The sequence below is a fragment of the Alternaria triticimaculans genome, assembly GCF_023758025.1.
Source record: "Alternaria triticimaculans strain BMP 0046 chromosome Unknown scaffold_3, whole genome shotgun sequence".
NCBI lineage: Eukaryota > Fungi > Ascomycota > Dothideomycetes > Pleosporales > Pleosporaceae > Alternaria > Alternaria triticimaculans.
The window spans coordinates 212,706-235,423 of NW_026055960.1; the positions used below are offsets into that span (position 1 = coordinate 212,706).

The following is a 22,718-nucleotide window of genomic DNA, read 5'->3' on the forward strand; positions in this document are numbered from 1 at the left end:
AAACTCAAACTGCAAATCCATCCACCGTATATATATAAATCATAAAGGAGCGTGTATCGGGTATCTTCCAAACCAATCGAACCGAACAAAAAAGGAGCGACGTCGCTAATATACAAACAAAGATAGTAAAAAAGCCTGAAAATGCAAAGCAGTCGTGTTTCTCGTTATATATACCCTCTTTTCCATCTTCATCTTCATCTTCATCTTCCCATTCTCATTCTTCCTCATGCTGATAAGATGAAACAGGCCGTGTGACTTGCTCGCTCGCCTTGATCTAAAAGAAAAAAGCCATAGCGCCCAAGCCCACAGCTCCAGCAAACGGCACGCCATTCACACCCGCCGCACCCGTCTGCACACTCGGCTGCTCCGTCGAATCCCCACCATCACCCCCACTCGCCTGCGTCGCCTGAATCGGATCCACAAACGTATAACTCGTCATCGTGCTCGGCCGCCCCTCAGCATCCGTCGTCGTAATCAACTTGATGCTGCTAACGAGCCCACCGCCAGGCGTATACGTAGTCAAAAACGTGCTTCCCGCCTCATCCGTCGCAGTTTGTACTTCACCAGCGGTAGGCGCGTAGTCAGCCGCAGACGTGGTAACCGTTGTGCGGCCTGCGGAATCGGTGGTTGTGCGGATTACGGCGGGCCGGTTCTCGGTTTGGGTGACGGTGCTGCCTTGGGAGTTTGTGCGGACGAGGGTTACGGGGACGGAGGCGGTTACTTCGGAGAGGACGCGTGTGGTGCGGACGATGGTTGTGCCGTCTTCGGTTATGGTGGCTTCGACGGGGATGATGGCGGGGCGTTGGGTGGTGGTTTGGCGGACGGTGGTGGTGGCTTGTTGGGTGGTGGTTTGTTGTTGTGTGTTGGTGACGGTGGAGGGGGGTGCGTCGTCCGAGGGTTGCTGCGACTGTTGGGGCTGTTCGGTTTGTTGTGTTTGTTGTGTTTGTTGTGTTTGTTGAGTCTGCTGCTGTGTTTGGGTCTGTACTTGGGTGACTGTGGTGCCCTGTTGAGTCTGAACCTGCGTTAAGGTGGTCTCGACTGCTGGTGGAGGAGCCTCGCTCGCCTGTGATGAAGGCGCGTCCTCGGTTGTCTGTTGTGGGGTTGAAGCTTCAGTGGCGGAAGCCGTGCCATTGCCCGGCGCCTGCCTCTTCTTCAGGTCGTTGACAGCGTCGACAATGAGCTTTGTCGCGAGCGCTGGGTTGTTCTCGTGGACATGTTCGACACCGCGGTGGTGCGACTCAAACACGCCATTCTTGAAGTCCTTCAGTCCGCTCAATGCTGCTTGTAGAGATTCCTCTGGCAGCGCGTTCAACAAGTCCTGGAACGCTTCCTGTGCAGTCGCATAGATGGTCTTTGGGTGGTCGTCTCGCTTGTTTGGTGAAGCCGCAACGGCAGTGCTGAACAATGGCAGGGCCAAAACGGCCAGCTGGCAGAAGGAACGCATCGTGGTGGAATCGGCGTGCGGAACGAAAGCGAAGGTGGATTCTCAGCGAAGAAGAACAGAAACTGCGACAAGCGTGTTAGCAGGTCGTCATGACTGGAATCAAGGCCGTAAATTGTGTACAAGAAAAGAAGTCAAAAGCGCAATGGGCTGATGTGATTGCGAAGACGTCGCGGACTGGAGAGCAGGCTTACACAGAATCTGTCGCTTCCGAGTGGCTGGGTTGCAGGTGTCTGACGCCACAGCCCGAGAATCGATAGCCTGTAGACTTCTAATGTTCAACGCTCTCGTTTCTTTTTGCCGACGAGGAAAAGAAAGCGAGCGTAATTATTCGTTTGGTCGTTCGGGGTGATCTCAACAACGAGTGTGGTCTTCGCAAGAGTCAGTCGAAACAAGCGGAGTCGTAACCGTAAAGTCGGTAAAAAAGGCGTTGGAAGCGTGTGATAGTGATGAGGAGAAACGGCAGATCAGTCCTTAAGGCAGAAGGCGATACGGTTACTGTACGAGTTGAGCACCAGACATCTTTGGGTAAGGCGCTGCTGGTACAGGTGCCGCTAGGTGCGTCTTACTTGACAGAAACACGAGGTTTGGACCCGCTGTTTGTCATGGATCCCATCGTCACTTTCGCCTCTTGACCACGCCCTAAACAAGCCAAGCTTCAGCATCCCGATTTTCCGCTGAAGATCATGCTCCAGTAATCCACTGAACTGGAACTATTTGCAGTTCTAATAGATGTTCGCGCACGCCGAGTTCCAAACATCTTCACACCAGCCCTTCCCATCGCAGCGCAACCGATCAATACTTCAGACGATTGTGCCATCGAAACCTCGGCCTTGAAACACGAACCAAAAAAAGTTGGCACGTAAACCTCGGGGTCGGTATATGCAACGCCCCCTGCAACTGCAGAAACGGTAGGAGCCTGGAGCCTTTTCCGCACCAGCGACCTCGCTTGGCGCAAGCCAGAACGTCATGCATGGACCGAGCCACCGGCGAGACGAACTGGAACGTTCAACCCGACGATAGCTTGCCCGCGGTCCGCCGGGGGAACAAGTGTCGCTCTGTTCGCATGTTGAAACCCTGCTGAGGCTTTCACGGAGCACTCGACGTGTTGGTAGTCGCTGCGATGTGTGCATTGCAATGGCATCGTCATCGCAATCTTCCAACTACCAGTTCTTGGTCCAGAAGTATTGCCTGTGGAATTGCGGTTTGCTTTTCCTTTCCCTCGTGTTGCAAGCAAGACGTGTTCTCGCTCTCCTCGTATCTCACACACCTGTCTGTCCACCATCCACTAACAAACGCGTATCTCACACATTTGCAACTCCGCTCCGCTGCCAGCAGGCGTGATCTATTTTTAATTAGAGACAGGGCATGATTGGAACGCAGGCTGGCTAGCGTCGAGCTGGGGAGCAAGACCAGTGAGACTGCGCATTCAGAATCCAGACTAGTAGATCAGAACACCTCAGAACACCAAACGCGTATTGCGGGACTCGGCCTAGATGCATCTCACTGGTGGGGATACTGAGAATGCAACGACGCAGACGCACAATCTAGACATGTCGGCACATCGCGCTACGAGTCTATGTGTATGTTGCCACGACGCTATAGCTATTTGTGCTTATGTTGAGGGATTGACGCGGACTTCGGCAGAGACGGCAGCGCGGTCGTTGGACGGTGTCGGCACTCAACTACTCAACATGTAACGTTGCTTTTTCAACTGTACTAATCAACTTGTGGGGTATTTTGCAATACAACTACTGTTGCTCTTTAGCTGTTATGTATACATGGTTTTGCCGAACATGTTCAATCTTCACCAGAATTGCTTTTCCCTACTTTCACCACATTTCAAATGATTCGAAGCTCTGGCACAAGTACACAGTGATAAAGAAGAATGAGAATGAATCATCATTGATATATGCCACAACGCTATGCATCATCGCAACGCTCAGAGAATGCTCGCTAGCACGCTTCATCGTTTCATGGCAAATATGCCGTATGCAAAATCTCCCATGCCACATACACTTTTTTCTTCGGCCCATCATAGACTGCCAAGGGTGCTGTGCACTACTCTACCCATCAAGCTCAATCCATGAACACCCTGAACTCCTACATCTCCTTCCGAACTCATGCTCGTACGTCATTGAGGTCGACAGCGACCACCGCGGTCTCTAAGGCGCTGGCTCGCCTCTTGGGACGAAAGGAGGTGACGACTGACCATCAGAGGGCGATGCATCAGAATTTGTCTCCCGGTTGACCGTCTGAGGAGTGACAGTAGTAGTCGAGTTGGAGGAAGAATGAAGAGGCCCTGAGGGTGTTGACACTGGCTGGACAGATTCCGAGGTAGTTGCTGAAGCCTCAGCTTGGGTCGCTGCGCCAGCTTCTACCTGCTGCGTACTGTCGACATTTAGAGGTGAGGGTGCTTTAGCGAATGGCTGCACAGGAGGCGTTGTAGTGACAGGTGACCTGGAATTCCTGTCCGGAGATCGCGCAACTGATCGGGGTTCAGTCAGTGCAGCTGGGAGATCTGTCCGTAGAGCCATGGCAGGACTCATCCTGGGTTTCGGGCTTCCCGGTGTAGGTACATTCGGGGGTGTTGGACTCATCCCGGTAGGCGTGACGTCGCTGGATTTGTCTGCTTTAGGTTGCGGCTCTTCCACTGGTGGTGGCACATCCGGTGCTCGTCCACGAACGGCGAAGGATTCTTGTGGATTCATCATGTTCTGTGGAGAAGGGAGATGACTCGAGCTGCCCGGTGGACTCTTGGCTCTTTCTCTCCTATCTAAACGTTCTTTGTGATCCTGTCTGCGCTTGTGGAACCAGTCGAATGCACCTTTCTTGTCGGATTTGTCGTGATCAGGGGGACTGCTGCCGAATAGCATCGACGTTTCCGAGCCGTGATTCGACTCGTACTGCCCACTTCGGCGCCCTCCTCCTGTCCATCCAGAACTGCTGGCGAACGAGCTCATACTCTTGTCGGCGCCAGGTACTGAACCGTGGAGATCTGTCTGACTTGCTGTCGGCGTTGCCTTGCTTTCTCCTCGCCTGTGGCCTTTCCAAAAACTGCGCTTCTCCTCTCTTGGTTGTTCTTCCAGTTGCTCGTTCTCCGAGTATTCTGTTGCTGTTGAATGAGATCTGAAACTAGCAGAAGGCGACATGCTAGGTTTGAGTGTGTTCCCGGAGGCCCGCGAGGAGCCCGTGTCTTGCAAAACCTCTCTAGAGTTGTTTGCGTGAGACTGGCCATGGGCAAAGGGAAGCGAGGGTGGCTGCAGCGGCGAAGGAGGTCCATGAGAAAATTGACCACCAAACCCTGAATCGCTGCCACCAAGAGAGTGCGTAGAGCTATGCGTACTCTGGCTGATACTGTTCGGCAACCTCTTCTTCTGAAGTTTGTTCGGTTTCCGTCCGTCTTTCGCTTCCTTGGACTCGTTGGGAGGGGATGCCGCGACCTTGGCTAGAATTTGGGTAAACGTACGAACAGCAGGAGTCATCTCAATTGACGGACCTGAGTCCACAGGCCCTTCCAAGAACTCTGACCGCTCACGCGTTGGCGTGTGACGAGGACTACGCTGAGGACTACGCGGACCGGGAGTAGTGGACCTTGAAGGTAACAGGTTCTGGGCCGACTGGGCGACGACGTTCGGAGTAGTGGGCTGACTCGGTGGAATGACGCCCGGAGACGGCAGGGGGAACCCGCCTGGCATGTTGTGGGTGGCAGGTGTAACCGCCGATCTATTTTGTGAAGGCTCTGCCGATTGCATAGCCATTCCCTGTTGGGGGAAGGGTTGGTATGGGACCGGCATCTCGATCTTGTTCGGTGGCATGGTCTGCGCACGTTGTGGCGGTGGCAGTTCCTGATCGGCAGGCTGTGTGGCTGGTATTTGCTCCGCTGCGGGTGCGACCGCCTGTGGGGCTTCCTTCGTTCGTATAGGCAACTCCATCTCCTGCTGTGGGGCAACATTCTCAGGAACATCAGCAATCTCTGGGGGCATGGGAGACGAAAGAGGGCTCTTGGTCTCTTCAGGGCCGATTTGCTTTGCAGCAGGGAAGCGGGGACTCCCAAGCCCCGGGGAGCGCTTTGAGGGCAGCGTGTTGCTTCGGTGCACTCCAGAGGTCGTGGTCGAGACGAATGATGGTGCGATTGGGCTGGGAACAGCGGGCGAGTGTCGTGAACGCTTCGAAGACGTGGATACATTCCTGCGGACGCCGCCATACATGCGAAGGCTTTCTGCACCAGCGCTCGAAGTGGTCGAAGCCGATCGCCCGATGCCAGAACTATTGCGGGGTGTGGTGGGTGTCCTTGCCTGTGGGGTAGAAGGCCCGCTTTCAATGTGCTTAACGGTACCTTCATCGACAGCTGTGCCTTCCATACCAATTAAGAAGTGATCCTGGTTGTCGATGAGAAAGATGAGCACGTCCTGGCTCAGACGATAATCTTGTGGAGACATATCGTGCTGCGGATGTGAGAGCAGTCCGGGCTGGAAGATGGCAGCCAAATTGGAGGTTGTCATCTTGTTAACATCAGCCTTGGCGGCAAAGACTGCGAGCAAGTCTAGGATGTACAGCAGCAATTGCCGGTTCAAAGACGGCAACGCCTTGATCTGATGTTGATATATGCGCACAGCCGCATCGGGATCGAAGCCTCCGACCGAGGGCTGCTGTCCTTCACTGGCGCCTACTGCCTCAGCCTGATGGCCTTTGAGCGGATTCCGGAACGGGTCATAATGTTGCAGCGGTATTATAGGCTCCGGGAGATTGTTGAAGTAGCGGCGCAGAATATTGGCGGCGTCATGTACAGTATAGCCGGACCAATCCAGACCTTTTCCATAGCGGGGTGGGGTGTCAAAGGCCGTCCGGAGTTCCTTGATGCGCTTCTCGGAGCCTGCTAATCGGAAGATGCCTTCTACGTCGGTTGCTGTGCGCTGTTAACAGCTGATGGGTGATGGGATTAGCTTCACTGACCCTTTTCCTTCAGAAAGACACCGCATTTGGCGACCACTATTGGGACGTAACCATAGATGTAGCTTTCGCCGTGCTCGTTGAATAGCGAAATAGCGACGTTGGCATAGGGTATGCTTTGTATAAGGGGTACACCAAAGATGCCAGGGAGGGCGGGTTCTACGTGCGGCCACAACAGTCAGTGATTGTTCGCGACAAGGAGAGGCGGGGAGCTGCAGGCACAGTCGCAGCGCATTGCTGGGCTTCAGCCGCCCGACGAGGCTGAACTCGCGGACTCGACATGTGAAAATGCTGGCAGTGGTGTCGTACCTTTCTCGTCCTCCTTTTTTGCGGGGCGCTTGCTGAACTGCCTCCACCACGATGTCAAGTCTCGACGCGACGAGGCAGGTTCTGGTGTCGCGAACGGGGCGGGCTGGGGCTCGCCATTGCGCACGCGCGGCGTGTTGGGGTTGGTGTGGGTGCCTGCGGGAGCCATGGCAGGCGGTGGTGTGGAGAGCGTCGCAGCTCTAGGTATGTAATATGGCAGGCGTGGTGTCCAGGTACAGGTGGGCCCGAAGTGGGCAGGCGGCAGCTGTCTGGGGGCCGCTATGTGACGTCGGAGGGTAGCGAGTCGAGGAAGCGAGGTAGCGAGCGTGCGCGAGGTGTCAGCGGGGTCGTGACGGCGTTCCTGTAGGCGGATCCTGCAATATTGACGTCTTCCTTGGTGGAGAGCAGAGCGAGAGAGCTGTTGGCGCGAGACTGGGCCTAGGACGCGACGGGCGGTTAGGGGTACAGGTACAGCTGCAGGATGTCGTCGGAGGGTTCAGCGGCCTGGTCGGGCGCAATATCGAGGCGCGCCTGAAACTGTGGCTCGAGGCGACTTGGGCCTGCAGGGTCGGCGTCTGGGGAGGGCAATGATCGCAGTCGGGGCGAGGCAGTCGAGTGGCAGCCCGCTGCTCGACTGACGAAGAGCAGCAGGTTAGCGGCCGTGATGTGTGGCTGCGGGCCAATTGTGAGCATCCAAGGAAGACGGCACGGCGTCGCCTGACTGACAGACACAAACGCGAGGCTTGATGCCCCTCGACGGCAAAATACAGCGACGATCAATACGGGTAGCGGATGCAGCTGGTATTAAGAGGCGATGTTATTGTGTTATTATTTTGCTATGCTGGAGTCGGTTCCAATAATAACGACCGTCTTGGCGGGAAAGGTACAGGTCAGGTACTGGTACGGCCATGCAGCGGGAGCCACACAATATTGGTGCGACGGGACATGAAAGACGACGCATCCATTGCCACATTCTGTCCCAAGTGCCTTCCCAGATCTGTCCCAGAATTGACCCGCTGAATGCGGCTGCCATGAAGTCTCCACGCCTGCTTCCCGTGGTTCGGTGACTGCAGAGCGTGGACGGGCCGCACGGTGGCCTAGCTCGCGTCTACACTTTTGGGTGCAGGCTCGTCAGCACAGCATCCAGACAACCACCCGACGTCATACCAAATTTCCGCGTCGAGCCACCCTTCCGTAAACAATAATCCTGCCACCACACACGACCAGGCATCATGGAGTCGTATGTACTTGCCCCAATTGACATCACAATAACTAATCGCATGTAGACTCACAGCATCTGAGCAGCGCGAGCTGCAGTCGCGCATGGAGAAGAAGCAGATGAAGGAATTCATGAACGTACGACATCCGCATTCTGTCCTGCACGACAACAATACTGACCAATCCAGATGTACTCCAACCTCGTCCAGCAATGCTTCGACCACTGCGTCAACGGCTTCGAGAGCAAGTCCCTCACCTCGCGCGAAGAGAGCTGCGTTATGCGATGCGTCGACAAGCACATGAAGGGCTCCCAGCGACTAGGCGACCGCTTCCAAGAACAAAACGCTGCCATGGCACAACAAGGGGGCATGGGCGGAAGATAAAATTCTGCGCGATGAGCGTACGTCGTCAGCTATGAGCCGGTAGCAGGCTCGGCGGCGGCGGTGGCTATTTCATGTTATTTGGATCACGACATCTGTACAATAGAAATGATTTCTGGAATCTGGCTGGGAGCGGGCTATGATCTATGGCCTTGGTCAAGCAAGCTACAACCTTGCACTCTAAATCAATAAGCGCTCAGTTGCCGCTGTCACATGTCTCCGCTTAATGCCTATCTGGGACGAAATGTGCGGTGAATGTGTTTGCAGATGGCTAGCCGGTTTGTACGCGTGCAAATCGAGTCGCAGCTGACAAGCTAAAGGCGCCCAAATCCCAATGCTAGCTGTTCACAGCCGCGAACGTCGTCATGAGAGTGCCACGAAACACCAGTTCGGCCCTTCTAAGATACGGTGTTGTGGCGCACCATTTTGCGTGCACTATGGGCAATCTTCAAGGAATCCAGACGCGGCCAATCAAGCGCGCACAGGTCTACGAAGACATCGAGGCTGTACTGTGTGCGCTCGCTGCAATCTCCACGATGATCGCCTTTAGCGGTGGCTGTGCTGCATCTCCCAAGCCCTTGGCTGCCAGCCTATGACGCAGCAGCTACCGCTTCACCGACCCTGTTCTTGCCCTGAATCTCCTCCAGCCTCCCACACACCTCCTATATAACACACGCGCTGCGATCACCTTCCAGCTACACCACAACAAGAACTCTGCACAAACAAAGCGATTCGTCAACTCCCAAACCTAAACTACTACCTCTACCGACCAACAAACACAAGCAACCATGGGTCTCATGTGGCATAAGGGCTTTGGCGGCAAGCACGCCGGTAAGTGGCCCGCTTTGGAGCCGTCTGTTCCGGACAAAAGCACCAGTTGCTGACAAGATACTAGGTGGTGGTGTTGTCGCTGACCGTCACGGCGTCCGCCGCGCTCCCTTCCGCTTCTCTTGCGGACGCTTCAGCTGCTTCCGCTAAGCTAGTCGCCGACCCTTGACGACGATTCACGACCTGTAAGTTTCCTGCAAGACATTCTACGATGACTAGTCCTGACTTTGCTAGCTTTCATATCCCACATTTCGATGATTTCCTCTTGCGACGGCGTTGGAGCGATTGAATACGCATGGCGGCGCGCAATTCAAGGAGAAGTTAGGCGATACCACGAGCATACATCTGCGACGCAGTTTCATGCTTCACAATACCCTCAGTAGCCTAATACAACATGTCTGTTCTTCACTGCACTTCCACACTCGTCGCACGCAATCCTCTATCCCCCAGGGCTGTGTACACAACAAACAAGACAATCTGGAACATGACGTCACAGCCCACATCCTTGTCACAGCTCCACATCTCAAATCCATCACGCGCCACAAAGTCAAACCTCATGGCGGGGCAACCGCACAGGCACACAGCTCCAAGCAAAGCCAATGGGTGAATACCGAAACGGTGCCAACCCACGATATAGCAAGATGCGGTCCATGCTCATCATCAACCCAAACTCCACGGAGCAAATGACCAACGGCCTGAAGCCGCTCGTCGACGCCCTGCAGTTCAAAGACGTTAATCAGCACCACTCACCACACCCACCCAGCAACTAACCACAGCTAAGCAGACCGCCCACGAGTACTTCACCGCCCCCTCCGGCCCTAAAAGCATCAACAACGAAGACGACGCCGCAGAGTCGGTGAAACACTGCCTCCCCGCTCTCCGCGAACAACTCGCCCGCCACGATGCCTTCCTCGTCGCTTGCTACAGCCAACACCCGCTCGTCCCTCTCCTCAAAGAAGAAGCCGCCATAAGAGATACGAGGAAACCTGTTACGGGTATCTTCGAAGCTAGTGTTGGTGCTTCCTTGCAAGCTATCCACCCCAACGAGAAATTCGGCATAGTGAGCACGGGTAAAGTCTGGGAAACCATCCTCACGGATGCTACAATCGCCTTTTTGGGCACGGGCTCAGATGCGGGTAAACGGTTCGCGGGCGTGGAAACAACAGGGCTAAATGCGACGGATTTGCATGATGCGCCGGCGGAGGAGGTGCGGAAGAGGATGAAGGATGCGGTTAAGAGGTTGTTGGGCAAGGGGAAAGTAGGTGCGATTTGTCTGGGCTGCGCGGGTATGGCGGGTATGGATGAGATGGTTCGCGAGGCTTGTGTGGAGGAGTTGGGGGAGCAGGAGGGGGGTAGGGTGAGGGTTGTGGATGGGGTTATGGCGGGGGTTGCGTGGTTGGATGGGGCTGTTAGGGCGGCATTCTAGTTTTAGATTGTATTTGCATAGTAGATGTCTGTTTGTAAAGACCTTTGATATACGCTATAAACTTGTAGAAACCTTATCAAGCGGTAGCGGGTGGTCGCGACATCTCCAGCGCTGGTGCTGACCAAAGACGGGATGACGTTGGGTAGGTGGGGGAGGCGGAGGGGAGGTGGTGGAGGTCTCTTCCCTCTACTTACGTGCAATGCTATCATTAAGACTAGAGACCCAGACCCGAAAGATGGATGAGTATAATGAGGCGAGAGCCATGTTCAGATAGCATTCATTTGACTGTGGGGACCCAGAGTGTTCGATATCAAGCTGTACTGCTGTAGACTCTTTTCGGGTAGTATGTTAGACCTTGTCAACGCCTTCTTTTGTACGCCTGGTGAATGGTCGTTACCCTTGTAAGGCTTAATCTTTGTTTCGGAATTGAGATGCCTACGTGAATCTGGTAGTATAGAATCGTGTCGTAGTAGCATGTGAAGCGACCGCAGGTAGTTGCAATGGCCATTGCTGGGTGCTAATCATAGGCCGGATGACGTACCCGCAGGCCCACAAGTTCGGACCCTCGATTATGCCACCGATATAACCTCAACTGTATGCTTCACGCTTCACTCAAGCCTCGCAAACCACAAATCTCGCAGTCGCCATTTTTAGTGTTAATTTTCTATACACCATCATGCAGTCGCTGCCAAACGAGCTGCTGGCTCAGATCGCCTCGCATCTCGCAGACCAAGCCCCATCAATCACCAAATTCCACCACGAGCCGTCTTCGCAATTAACGAACTCTGATTCTATACCCCTGAAGACCCTCTCCCTAGTGTCATGGAGGTGGAGAAAGGTTGTGCTTCCAATTCTCTTCCAATACGCCCGTGTAGCACTGGACAAGGAAGCACTATGGGTACCAATGGATGCGCGACTCGTCGATAGCATGCAGGGAGAGCTATCCAAGTTGAGTAACCACGAGTTCATGATCTACACAAAACTTCGCAGCAAGTTTAAGAGTACCTCTGGATCTGCTTTCGAGCCGGCTATGGACGACGTGCTCATCCAGTTATGCCGCATTCAAGATGGAGACGAACACCTTAAGGCGACACTGCGGGCCGCGTGGATCCCGCATCTTTCAAAGGATTTCGACAGATTCACACAATTTGTGACGCAGAACGATTTGAAACACCACATCAAGAGCCTGGTGGTGCATACAGATCAAGAATACAACCTGTGGCATGTATCCACCGCTCACGACCACATGCTGAGCTCAGTCACCGATATTTGGACAAAGACATTTTCGTGTCTAGACCCTACACGTATCGTTGTCGCTGCACCACCAAAAACCATGGCCGCACTGGTAGATTCTGCCGTGGGCACCAACGACAACTGGGCTTTCGAGATGAAGATGCACTACATCGAGCTTCTCCAGAAAGAGCCTCCACTTGACAAGACTCCGGATAGCGAACCCCGGTATTCTAGCTGCCAACTCCTGCGACAAAGACCCTGGCACCACCTCGGCTACAACGAAGGTTCTTCCATAACGGTATACAGCACCTACGAATTCCATCTCATGGTGCCGCCCCGCATCCTCGAACTCCTCCTTTACCGTATTGCCAGCTTTGCCAAGAAAACGGAATTCTGCCGCCACTTCACATCGTTCAGCTTCACCGCTGTTTTCCCTCTGCTATCAGGTCTCACGCCCGTACTATGCGGCATGCACATGATCCCGTCCATCACCAGCGCCACCTTCCAGCTCGCCCCCGGCCCCGAAAGCGACCTCCTCAGCGACGCGAGTAAGCGGCGAAAAGCACAGTCTTCAGACTTTTGGTCTGAGTGGCGCATGGGATACAAACAGATTGCTGATTTTGAGTTCTTTAGAAAGGGGAAGATGGGGGGCGCGAAGAGTGCGTGTAGGACGTTGACGGAGATTGTGAGTAGGGATTGTTATACGGGACAGTTGAATGATGAGGTTACGGAGGCTGTGGAGAGGGCTTTGAAGAAGGATGTGGTTGGGTGGAAGGGGGATGGGGTGGGGAGGTGGGTTAGGGATTTGGAGGAGGGGGAGCACCTCGTACAAGAATGAGGCTGAAAAGGCCTAGAGCCTACATCGATGTTGGGTGACCTAAGTTGCATTTTTGTTTTGTTGATGCAGGCTGCAGGTCTGTTTAGCCCTTCCTTGGTAAAAGGTGAGTAGGAGAATGAGATGATGCTGCAGCATGGAATGTCCATACACATTCATGCTACAACTGCAGTCGTAAGTGCACATCGAATTAGAATCACGGAAGTCTTTCTACTCCCTACATGTTCACGTATCTAATCAGCGAAGGCCTCGTCACAATATTGACATCCCAGTCAAATCACCGCACGAACGCTTCTATGTTCACTGATCCCTTCATCCTTTAATCCATACAAACCTCTCTAAAGTCTCCTACCTCCCCACCATCCTTCCCCAACCCAACACTCCAACATCCCAAACCCAATGATCGAACCCGTCATAGCAACAGCCCTCATACTCTCCATCCTCGCCCTCATCGCCTACTATCTGCAACCACAACAACCACGTCACCAACGGCACTACTACCACCAAGTCAGAAGATCGCGTGTTATGGCTGATCCCCAGCGTCGTAGCCGTGCAGGTGATGTGGATCGAGGAGCGGAGTGGAGGGGAGGAGGGGGAGGGGAGGTGTATGAGCAGGAAGATGGAGGTGGAGAAGGTGAAGACGAAGGTACAGGAGAGGTGGCGATAGGAGTACGGGAATCGGGTTTGATCGGGAGGGGGTTTGTGGGGAATGGGATTATTTTGGAAGATGGTTTGGAAGCTGGGGATGACAATCGATCTGGTGCGGCGGTAGATCCGGTTGTCGAAGACGCCTCCACGGACAAGGCAAGGACTCACGCAGTTACTACGCCGCAGGCTCCGACCGTGCCGGTTATTCGCCTCACTATACCGGATAGCTATATCTCTTCCTTCATATCATCCTCGCACGAGGCAGAGCATGGAGTTATCCCGGAGGTCTGCTATAGTAACTCGCTTGATCAGCAGCGTAGACAACGTGTTCGGTTTGATGAGGCGCGTAGGATGCATAGTTATGGTGGAAGTCAGTATGTGGGGAGCGTGGTGGACAGGGATGTTTAGAGGAGGGCAAAGATGAGGAAGGGATAAGAGGAGGAGGCGGAGGCGGAGGCGGAGACGAGGAAAACGAGTGGATGAGAAGTGTTTGACTACAACTAATTTGGTTCTAGAGTTCCTTCATGTCAGATGATACATATGGTCTCTTCTTGGCTCTCCTCAAACCAGCTTCTCACCTCTCTGTACGCTTCGGTTCCTGTAGACTCTACCACCCCCACTCGATAGTAATTTTGCGATTCATCTGCAGGATGAAGTAGCAAAGCCCATAGACTTGGTGCTTTTGCTCCGTCATCGTTCTCAATGCGGCAGAGAAGCATGACAACAAGTTTCTCTAGTTCTGCTTCATACTCTTTGTGGAGCCAGTCTGTGGCCACGTGAATACTACAACCGCAAGTGTCTTTGAAGAAGTGATACCAATCATATGACCAGTAGAAATTGTCTTTCGGTAACCAGCTCGGCATCCGAGCTATTTTCCCGCGGATGCGGAGAAACCCCCCAGAAACCCGTCCATATGGGTCCTCGGAATGAGTATCAGTGTTGACGTCTACTATGGTCGACTCTTCAACTATACGTGCACCCCGGTCTTTGACAGTTATCACATATGGGCACGTTGCCCAAGACCATGAAGGTGCAACGTAATTCCGTTCGCGCATATTGCGTATGTGAGCTTCAAGACCGCGCGACAGCATGTCCCCTTGACTGTACCAGATCAATCCGTGGTGTAAATCACCTTTCCAGAGTCCGGCCAGATATTGATCTTGCAGCGTTTCACCTATGATGCGAGCAAGCCCAGCGATGGCAGGAAGGCGGTCTTTGTCGAAAGTCACCGAGCGATGACCATATTGGAAAACTAGCCAGTCCCAATACTCATGCAGTTCCCTAGAGGAGATATGCTCGGCCCTGAACCTGGTGATCATGTCCGAGACTCCTGCCATAGACCGATTCCTGTCACTGGGAGCTTCATCTCCTTCAGACCATTGGCTTCTAGCACAAGTAAAATGCATTCTCAAGCTCCCGAAAAGCAGCAGACGAGTAGACATCTCTTTTTCCTGAAACGTCCAGCATCTTCTATTCCACTTTGATAGTCCCACGTCCCAAGTGTAACTTCCGTACTTCATGAATTCTTTTGGTCCTGATTGTAGCCGGATCAGGTAAAAACCCTTGGTAGCTTTCCGTATCGTTGATTGGAAGGGAATCCTCACCGCAGGGGCTCGATCGAGGAAGCTTTCGTGACATGAATTCGAATTGAGATTGCAGAAAGTGACGAATGCGTGTCGATACACCAGATTCATCTGGGAGGATTCGTGCAACCAGTCATCATTATCATCTTGTATGATGCAGAGAGCGTCTATCCATAGATAGCGAAGATTGAGTGCCCTTGTAAGCGCAATGGCATCATTGGTGATTGGTTTCAGGAGCTCGCTAGGTAGACCTGCAAATCTGCTTTCCAGAGATGCTTTCTCAGTCTTGAGCTGTGATTTGGCATCCTTCTCACTACCCCAGCAGTAGCTCAAGGCAGCGTATCTTATTTGCTGAGAGTGTCCTATGTTCGAGGATAAAACCAAGCGAGGAATGGCTGATACGTCATGGCCGATGTCTATGAGCCTTGTAGGCATGAATTGAGATGGGGTATCAGGGTGGCACGTTGATGTGCAATGATCAAGCAATTGATGCATCTTCTGAATGTTTGTGGAAGTAAGGTATGAACTGTCTCGCACAGGTTGAGCTCTCAGCCAATCGCGACAAGCTATGTGCTAACATTTAGTCTACATAACCCAAGCTTTAATTGGATGGTGTGACTTACCGGGATCTGCCTCGAATGGAAACATAGCCTTGATATCACTGATCCAGTTTACCGTTTTGAAAGACGCTTCTACCACTAGCCCTTCTATATCTTCGTCAACCAGCGAAAGATATGCAACTAATTTCAGTGGACCATCGTCTGCCGGAGAAATTTTCGTCTCTTTCGGGATCGCCTCTACTAGGAACCTGCGCAGGGCTCGACAAAATCCACAGCCGAGCTCAGAGGAACGAGCTAATCGTGGCATATCAGGCAGGTTGTCGTCGAGCTCCCAACCGAGGCGGATAAGTCGATACCAAGGCCCATCAGGGTAGAGCTCACGATGCTCAAGCCAGTTCAAAGGGCGACATTCGATTCTCGATTCCGGAAAGTGAAGTCGCGCAACGCTATCTTCGCCAATTACTTCATAACCCCCAATGGCAGCATCGTCGAAGCTGAGAAGGCTACAGCGCTCACAAAGGGAGTCATATTCCGGAGGATTGCTCATTGGTTCAGCCGCCCGTCCAGAAATCTATCAGAAGGCAGGCATGCGGCCAGAAAGTGAAGAGAAGGTGAATGCGTGATAGATGCGTTCGTTTGAAGATGATCTCACCAAACAGTCGTTGGAAGCGAAGTGAAAGAGAGCTCAGCGTAGGTAAGCGCTGTTTCCAAGTGTAGCCTTATCAAGCGGGCAGCGCAGGTAAGATGATGTCATGATCAGGCTGTACTTCTTTCCCAGCCAGTACATATGGCAAGCACCGATCAGGAAAACGGGCTAGACCCGGTTGAGCACTCTGTGCGACCCTGCTATCATCTAATACTTCTAACAAGATTTGTCACGGTCAAGATGCAGGTCGAAGTGTTAATCACGACAATTGTAACCGTACAGCTACAGCATGCCCAAGTAACAACACACTCATGCAAGCAAATGCCGATAAGCTCTGGAAACAAAAGAGACATCTACCACTCGTGAAACTTGGTTCAAGCTAGTGATCAGTGGCGTTTACCGGAGGCCCGTTTCGACAAGGCGCTGAGGTTGCATCTTCCAGGCTTTGCGCTCGGGCTTCAAGTTTTCGAGGGGGACTTTGGGTGTGCACATTGGTGGAGGCGCTGAGGATGCATACTCACACTTGAAGTTGGTATGAGAGCAGAGTCGAAAAGTCGCCGAGTAGATAAACCAAGTGGAAAGAGGAGGGCGCGCTTAAGAAATGTAAATAAAGTTGATTCTATCTTGCATGGGTATATAAGTGTAAATGCCAAAAAATCGTCATCCTCCGTTTGTCGTATCATATATCGTGTAACCAGTGAGATCTCCGTTTATCGTCTCATGACCCATCATATCATGCCCATACAACAGGCGAACCATCCAAACCCATAAATGCAATAAAACGAGAACCACCGTTCAAGACACATCTCAACACCTTCCTCAAGTCACACACAACATCTCCTCCCACCCCACCGTCCACCTTACACTTCCCATAACCACAACCAACAACCCCAGTCCGGCCGCCACACTCGCACCCGCATAAACATACGCACTCCTCCTCCTCTTCGCCGTATCAATCTCCACAATCCACGTGCTAACCGTCGTCAAACAGCCACAGAAGCCATCTTGTATCCCTTGCAGAACCGCACAGCCCGCCACACTGCCTCCAACCAGGCCTGTACTGCTGAGAGGCACATGCTGGAGGTCGTATGCCATGCCCAACACCGCAGTACCGAAGATATTGACGGTGAAGGTGCCGAGCGGGAAAGACGGCGCAATGGGATTGAGGAAGAGGGATATGTAGTAGCGGAGGAGACAGCCTGCGGGGGCGAAGACGCAGGCGAAGAGGGCTTGGGAGCGCCATGTTGAGGAGGGAGGCAGACACACCATGATGATTGCGCCGAACCAGACGCCCCAGCCCAGGATAACGAAGATGGGATCGCAGAAACGGCGGGTGAAGCGGAAGGGTAGGCTGGGTGTGATGCGGTCTAGGGCTAGAGCGAGATGTGCGCCGATGTGCAAAGCGCAGTAACATGTCGCTATGGTTATTATGATTGTGGCTAGGACGGCCATGACGGAATACCCGCCGTTTCGTGGGACTGTGGTGGTCACAGACGGCGTAGGTGTACCCGCAGGATAGGGATGATTTATAGGGCTTTTGAGATCATTCGACAGCGCGAGGAAGATGTCGCGCATGAAACTCGAGAAACTGGTGAATGAGCCGCAAAACCCTGTTGCAAGACCAATGTACATCGGTATAGTTTTCTTGATCTTCCCATGCCGCGCCTTGTGTTGCGAGTGTTCAATGTCGTTGGCAGGATAATCGGTTGGTTCGGGGAGTTTCTCTTCGCCATCATTACTATTACTGCGACTCCCCCATTCGGCAGCGAAGAGACGGCGGTCTTCGGATAGGAAGCCCATGATGAATGTGCCTGCGACATTGGCCCAGAGCTCAGAGAAGATGACTGGCGCGCCGGGGTAAAATGTCAGGGCCTGTAGACCCAGACGAGCTAGCGTGCCCCATATGGAGAAGAAGATGAGGTAGGAGATGGTGTACAGCTCCGTGGCACATCTTGATGCTTTTTGCTGCCCAGGGGTGCGCTTGGAGCGCAGGTAGTGCTCCGCGTCTGTGTGGTGATCGTCGTAGTGGTGGGTGCGGTCGTGGCCGTCTTCTTGAACGGGCGACATGCTGGGCAGGGCCGTAATGTCCAGCTGAGACCCTGATGCAGCACCGGGCGCTACTCGTCCGAGTGGAAAAGAGGGTCTTCTCGATCGGTGTGGATGTGTTTGAGATGCCGGACTACCACCACCCGCATTCTCTCTCTGCGACGCCCTACTCTGTGCTCGCGTTCTGGGTGTGCGCAATGGCGTGGGAAGATTCGGCGAATGCGCGTTGTCGTTGTAGAGATGGAGCCAGGAGTCTGCTCCTAGGAGGTCGTCGTCGTGCTTGCTCTCGCCGGCTCGTGAGGAAACTGTGCTGAGCGAACGGTGCTTCCCGGCGTTTTTGTCCCACCGCTTCACGCTGCTGTACGAATGGTTCCGCTGTCGCGTATACGGCACGTTGGGTGCGGGCGAGGCGGTCGAGGTAGGCGAGGGCAATGGCTCGCTATCCGCGTGCTCCGAGTGGACTCTCTCGAGGTCGAGGTTGAAGTCGTGCAGCCGGCGCAGGTCGCTGCGGGTTCGCGATCGCGGTTCCGGGCGGTGCGCTGATTCTTCAGAGAGGGTGGAAGAGCGCAGCGACGAGCGCTGGTTGTTGAAATGCGACTCGCGCTTGGTGGGGACATCGTCGTCGTCGAGTGCAGCGTTGGCCATAGCTGCCGTCCTGGTCCCGTTTGTGCATGCAGCGTCGATGTGCAATGACGTGCGGGTCCCAAGATGAGCAGTCGCCCGTAACTTTGTAGTGTATAATTTCAGCTCAAGACGCCGTGTGCAACTTGGAGTAACGCGCCATGCTGCTTTCTATGATGCCGGGACAAAAGTGGCGATGCCCGAGAATAAGGCAGCACACGTATATCAGCCCTCCTTCGCGTCTCTCCTCCCTCCTGCGCCAAATAAGAAAAGGTCAAATCTCAGTAACCTTTGCTTATGCAAATAATGGGACGAATGGCGCGCGCTTCCTTTTTCTCCGATTGGCAGGGGCTCCCCAGTCTAGCGGCACTGCACCTGCCGAGGCGTGACAAGGTTTCGTGTCACGGAGGCGCCCGACGCCATGGCATCTGTTATCGCCGGCATGTGGGGAGCTAGGCGTGACCACGCGCTTGTCTCATGCACCTTCTTGAATGGACAGTAGGTGTCAAGTTGAACACCGACTATATATTCCAGTATACCAAGACCTGCAATACTACTGTATCTTCTCTACGTAATTACACTGCGAATCCACCATGTCTGGCATCAACCTCCCCAAGAACGCCCACGTCTCAACACACCCATGTCTCCAGGCGAAGCTCTCACAGCTCCGATCCGCGAGCACAGGGTCCAAAGATGCGCAGACCCTGGTGCATGAACTCGCTCTCATGGTCGGCTATGAAGCTCTGGCCGCAGGCCTAAAGGCACAAGAGGCAGGCACCGTACGTTCACCCATTCCATCACGTTTACATTCACCCGGTCACATCAAGTCACAAAGTGGGGTGTAATGCACGACATATACTCATAGAAGGATTCCCATATCCCCAAATCACCCAGCCAACAACCATAGCAGCAATGCTATACCATACCATACCACCTGCTAACATGCCGTCTTCCAGGACAAATCCCCGCTCGGCTACGAATACACCACAACCACCACCTCCCCCTCACCGACCTCCATATCCCTCGTCCCCATCCTCCGCTCCGGCCTCTCCATGGTCCCCGCGCTCTCCTCCCTGCTCCCCATGCCCGTACCCGTCCACCACCTCGGTCTCTACCGCGAGAAGTCCACCTTACAACCCGTAGAATACTACAACAACCTGCCCTACCACACCCCGCACACAGCTGGCTCAACCAAGCCCCAACCAGAGCTGGCCATCATTGTAGATCCCATCATTGCGACGGGTGCGACAGCGCAGGCGGCTATTGATACACTGAAGGACTGGGGTGTAAAGCGGATTATCGTCGTGGCTATTCTGGCGACGGAAGAGGGGCTGCAGAAGGCGTGCGGGGAATGGGAGGAGGGTGTTGAGGTGTGGGTTGGTGGGTGCGATAAGGGGGTTGATGAGAAGGGCATGATTAAGCCTGGGCTGGGCGATATTGGCGACCGGCTGTTTTTGACGTTGGGAAAATAAGTAAATAAGGGGACATGAATCATGATTGAATGTGAAATGGTGCATCTATGGCGAATGAATGTATTCTACAACGTGTTCTATGGGTCCCTCAATGGGGTTTCCTCGTCTGCATCATTGATTTGGAGTAAATCAAGGCTTCGGAAATGTTGCTCAAGCGCCAGGTCCCACTGAATCAGCGAGGCCCAGGGCGGTTAGGGTTCAGGACCTTGAACATCAGATAATACGCCGTATCATCTGTGTTCAGCTGATGATCGCGCCAGAGCCAATCCCAGTGAACAGAAGACTGGTGTGGCACGCTCTGGGCGACAGTCCAGGCGTCTTGTTCAACCCCCAAATCGAAGTCACACTTAATGTGGCCTTTCCCGGCGGTCATTTGCTGAAGTAGAACCGGAAACTTTTCGTAGAAGTAACCGCGACAGCGTCGCTTTGCAAACCACTCTATCTGTGAAGCTTCCGAGTCTTTGGGCTTGAACGTCAAGTCCATGGCCATCTGCCACGCGGCATCGTGTTGTACAACGTTATTGAACGTGTTGTGCGCGAGCTTGGGATACACAGTTGTGTCTCCTTTGAATACTAGAGTGCATGCACCGGGCGGCATGCCGAGCGATTCCAAGGCGTCATCCTCTATGATCCAGGGTGCGATAGCTTTCGTCACGGACTGGGCTTCTGGTAATACATGAGCTGTGAACCAGTCGTGAAATGAAGGTGGGCTCCAGTTTGGCCAGATCCTCCGGTTACGTTTAGGCTTCTTTTTGCCCTCCTGTCTGCCTTCTCGCACATATACTCGTCTCTCGTTGAGCCAGGGGTAGGGATGGTGACGTCTCGTTCAATACGGAGTTTTGGCATATCGATGCAGAATGGTATCAAGCCTCGCATGTGGCACTCCGGATGCGCGATAGAAGTTCGATTTTCAACAAGGCGGAGACGTTGGATCTGCTTCCGCAGGCCCTGGGGCAGGAAGTTGAGGAATCGTATTGCGATAGCTGCGGCCGAGAATGGGTACCTAATGGTATTGGGGTAATCGCTATTCTCAGTAGGAAATCCAGAGATAGACACGTTATGCATGAAGTCTCCGTTCGTAGGAATCGACCAGAGTTTGGACTGTAAATTGGTAAGATCCAAGAGGTTGCGAGCTGGTAGTTGAGCGCCTGATGGTGTCCGCAAGATGTCCATCCACTCTATGTCGTCGTGCGCGAACTCGGGATGCTTTGCGAGCACAGTCAATGTGTGCTGGATGAAGTCGCGGTAGATCGATGGAGCTTCTCCCCAGTCATGGCCTTTGGAGAACCATGTTTCATCGCGGTTCGAGCGCCAGGCAGAGAGTATGGGCTGAAACTGTGGATAGCATGTAGCTATCTCTTCCTCTCCGGCCTCCGTTAGAAACCTACGGGCCATTTGATCCACGACATCCTCCTTGTGAAGTAAGATGTGGCCAATGTCATCGACCCATTGATCGTCACTCTCGCGTGGCGTGTGCACGAAAGCAGCATGGAAAGTTAGATTGACTTCGAATGCGCGACAAAGTAGCTCCTCTAAGATGGTATGGCAAGTGAAGCCAAGCGACATGTCGTCAGCTTCCTTGTTGGTGATGGTAAACTTGTGTGTCTTTGCGTCGTATGTGGATTCTGTATCCGGGAGGTAGAGCTCGTATACGATATCTCGGAGCTCTCGTGGTAGATCCATGAAGGATAGATTGATTCGTTGTGATTCGGTAGCGGCATCCTGGTCTGGCGGTACAGTGGGAGAGGGCGGGATATTGATATTCTTGACGATGAACATGCGGACCAAAGCTGAAGATTCATGGAAGGCCATTGTGATTCCGCCCGTATGTGGGATGTCGATGGGTGTCCAGGTGAATGCTCGAAGACTATGAAGGAGCCAGGGATTTATACACTGAGAATTGTTCTAAAGACACGTTGATCTAGTAACTGTGGCCAGAAGACATCCAGGTCGCAGCATGCAACGGTGTTATCACGCTTCGGCTGGGAGTGCTGCCTGGGAATATCCGCAGCTCGTGACCAGACTTCCAGCGTATCATTGCGGCTTCTTGTTTAGGTCGAAGTACAATTCCCAGTGGTTTTTACACCCAGGATTGAATGCGCTTCCGCATTGTGTGCATTTGCTTCCGCTGTCCATGTATTCGGTAACGGTCAGCACATGTTTGCACTTTCCGCAAAGCACTGCGCGTTCGTCTCTTTGTGTGCAAGGCCAGATATTAGACCCATGAGACTCGCATGCATCGTGGCAACTAATACATGCGTAGAACTTCTGGCAGCAGAAATGCTTGATGGCGATGATGTCAAGCGGGGAATGCCAATGAGAGCATTGCGTTAGCGATGTGACCGACAAGCCGTGGACAGTCGGAGAGTCTTGCGTTTCGGATGACATTAGGGTACCGGCAGTGATCGTGTGGTTAAATGCGGTGCTAAGTGGCCTTGCAGGTGGAGGATTTCGGCCGGCTGTGAGGCTGAAAGCTAAGGAGCGCTGCGGGATGATCAAGTGGGTGACCCCACTCTTTCGTC

General features: G+C 53.5%; 8 protein-coding genes across 8 annotated transcripts; 4 read left to right on the top strand and 4 right to left on the bottom strand.

The window, feature by feature from the left end:
• Positions 1–274: 274 nt before the first annotated feature.
• On the bottom strand, positions 275–1,444 carry J4E78_002767 (uncharacterized protein; the record flags this gene model as incomplete). The annotated part of the gene is made up of 1 exon (XM_049363412.1): positions 275–1,444. One exon carries the CDS (start codon positions 1,442–1,444, stop codon positions 275–277), a length of 1,170 nt encoding a protein of 389 aa, XP_049224077.1.
• A 2,162-nt stretch (positions 1,445–3,606) lies between these two features.
• On the bottom strand, positions 3,607–6,869 carry J4E78_002768 (uncharacterized protein; the record flags this gene model as incomplete). The annotated part of the gene is made up of 3 exons (XM_049363413.1): positions 3,607–6,350; positions 6,398–6,553; positions 6,704–6,869. The coding sequence occupies 3 exons, from the start codon at positions 6,867–6,869 to the stop codon at positions 3,607–3,609; spliced, it is 3,066 nt and encodes a 1,021-aa protein (XP_049224078.1).
• Positions 6,870–7,932: 1,063 nt separating this feature from the next.
• On the top strand, positions 7,933–8,301 carry TIM9 (protein transporter tim9; the record flags this gene model as incomplete). Its single annotated transcript, XM_049363414.1, has 3 exons — positions 7,933–7,940; positions 7,987–8,056; positions 8,107–8,301. The coding sequence occupies 3 exons, from the start codon at positions 7,933–7,935 to the stop codon at positions 8,299–8,301; spliced, it is 273 nt and encodes a 90-aa protein (XP_049224079.1).
• Positions 8,302–9,610: 1,309 nt separating this feature from the next.
• On the top strand, positions 9,611–10,552 carry J4E78_002770 (uncharacterized protein; the record flags this gene model as incomplete). Its single annotated transcript, XM_049363415.1, has 3 exons — positions 9,611–9,615; positions 9,641–9,857; positions 9,911–10,552. 3 exons carry the CDS (start codon positions 9,611–9,613, stop codon positions 10,550–10,552), a joined length of 864 nt encoding a protein of 287 aa, XP_049224080.1.
• Positions 10,553–10,983: 431 nt separating this feature from the next.
• On the top strand, positions 10,984–12,623 carry J4E78_002771 (uncharacterized protein; the record flags this gene model as incomplete). The annotated part of the gene is made up of 3 exons (XM_049363416.1): positions 10,984–10,991; positions 11,080–11,146; positions 11,235–12,623. 3 exons carry the CDS (start codon positions 10,984–10,986, stop codon positions 12,621–12,623), a joined length of 1,464 nt encoding a protein of 487 aa, XP_049224081.1.
• Positions 12,624–16,876: 4,253 nt separating this feature from the next.
• On the bottom strand, positions 16,877–18,748 carry J4E78_002772 (uncharacterized protein; the record flags this gene model as incomplete). Its single annotated transcript, XM_049363417.1, has 1 exon — positions 16,877–18,748. One exon carries the CDS (start codon positions 18,746–18,748, stop codon positions 16,877–16,879), a length of 1,872 nt encoding a protein of 623 aa, XP_049224082.1.
• Positions 18,749–19,317: 569 nt separating this feature from the next.
• Positions 19,318–20,196, top strand: J4E78_002773 (uncharacterized protein; the record flags this gene model as incomplete). Its single annotated transcript, XM_049363418.1, has 2 exons — positions 19,318–19,503; positions 19,681–20,196. 2 exons carry the CDS (start codon positions 19,318–19,320, stop codon positions 20,194–20,196), a joined length of 702 nt encoding a protein of 233 aa, XP_049224083.1.
• A 651-nt stretch (positions 20,197–20,847) lies between these two features.
• On the bottom strand, positions 20,848–22,008 carry J4E78_002774 (uncharacterized protein; the record flags this gene model as incomplete). Its single annotated transcript, XM_049363419.1, has 1 exon — positions 20,848–22,008. The coding sequence occupies one exon, from the start codon at positions 22,006–22,008 to the stop codon at positions 20,848–20,850; it is 1,161 nt and encodes a 386-aa protein (XP_049224084.1).
• Between the last annotated feature and the right edge of the window lie 710 nt (positions 22,009–22,718).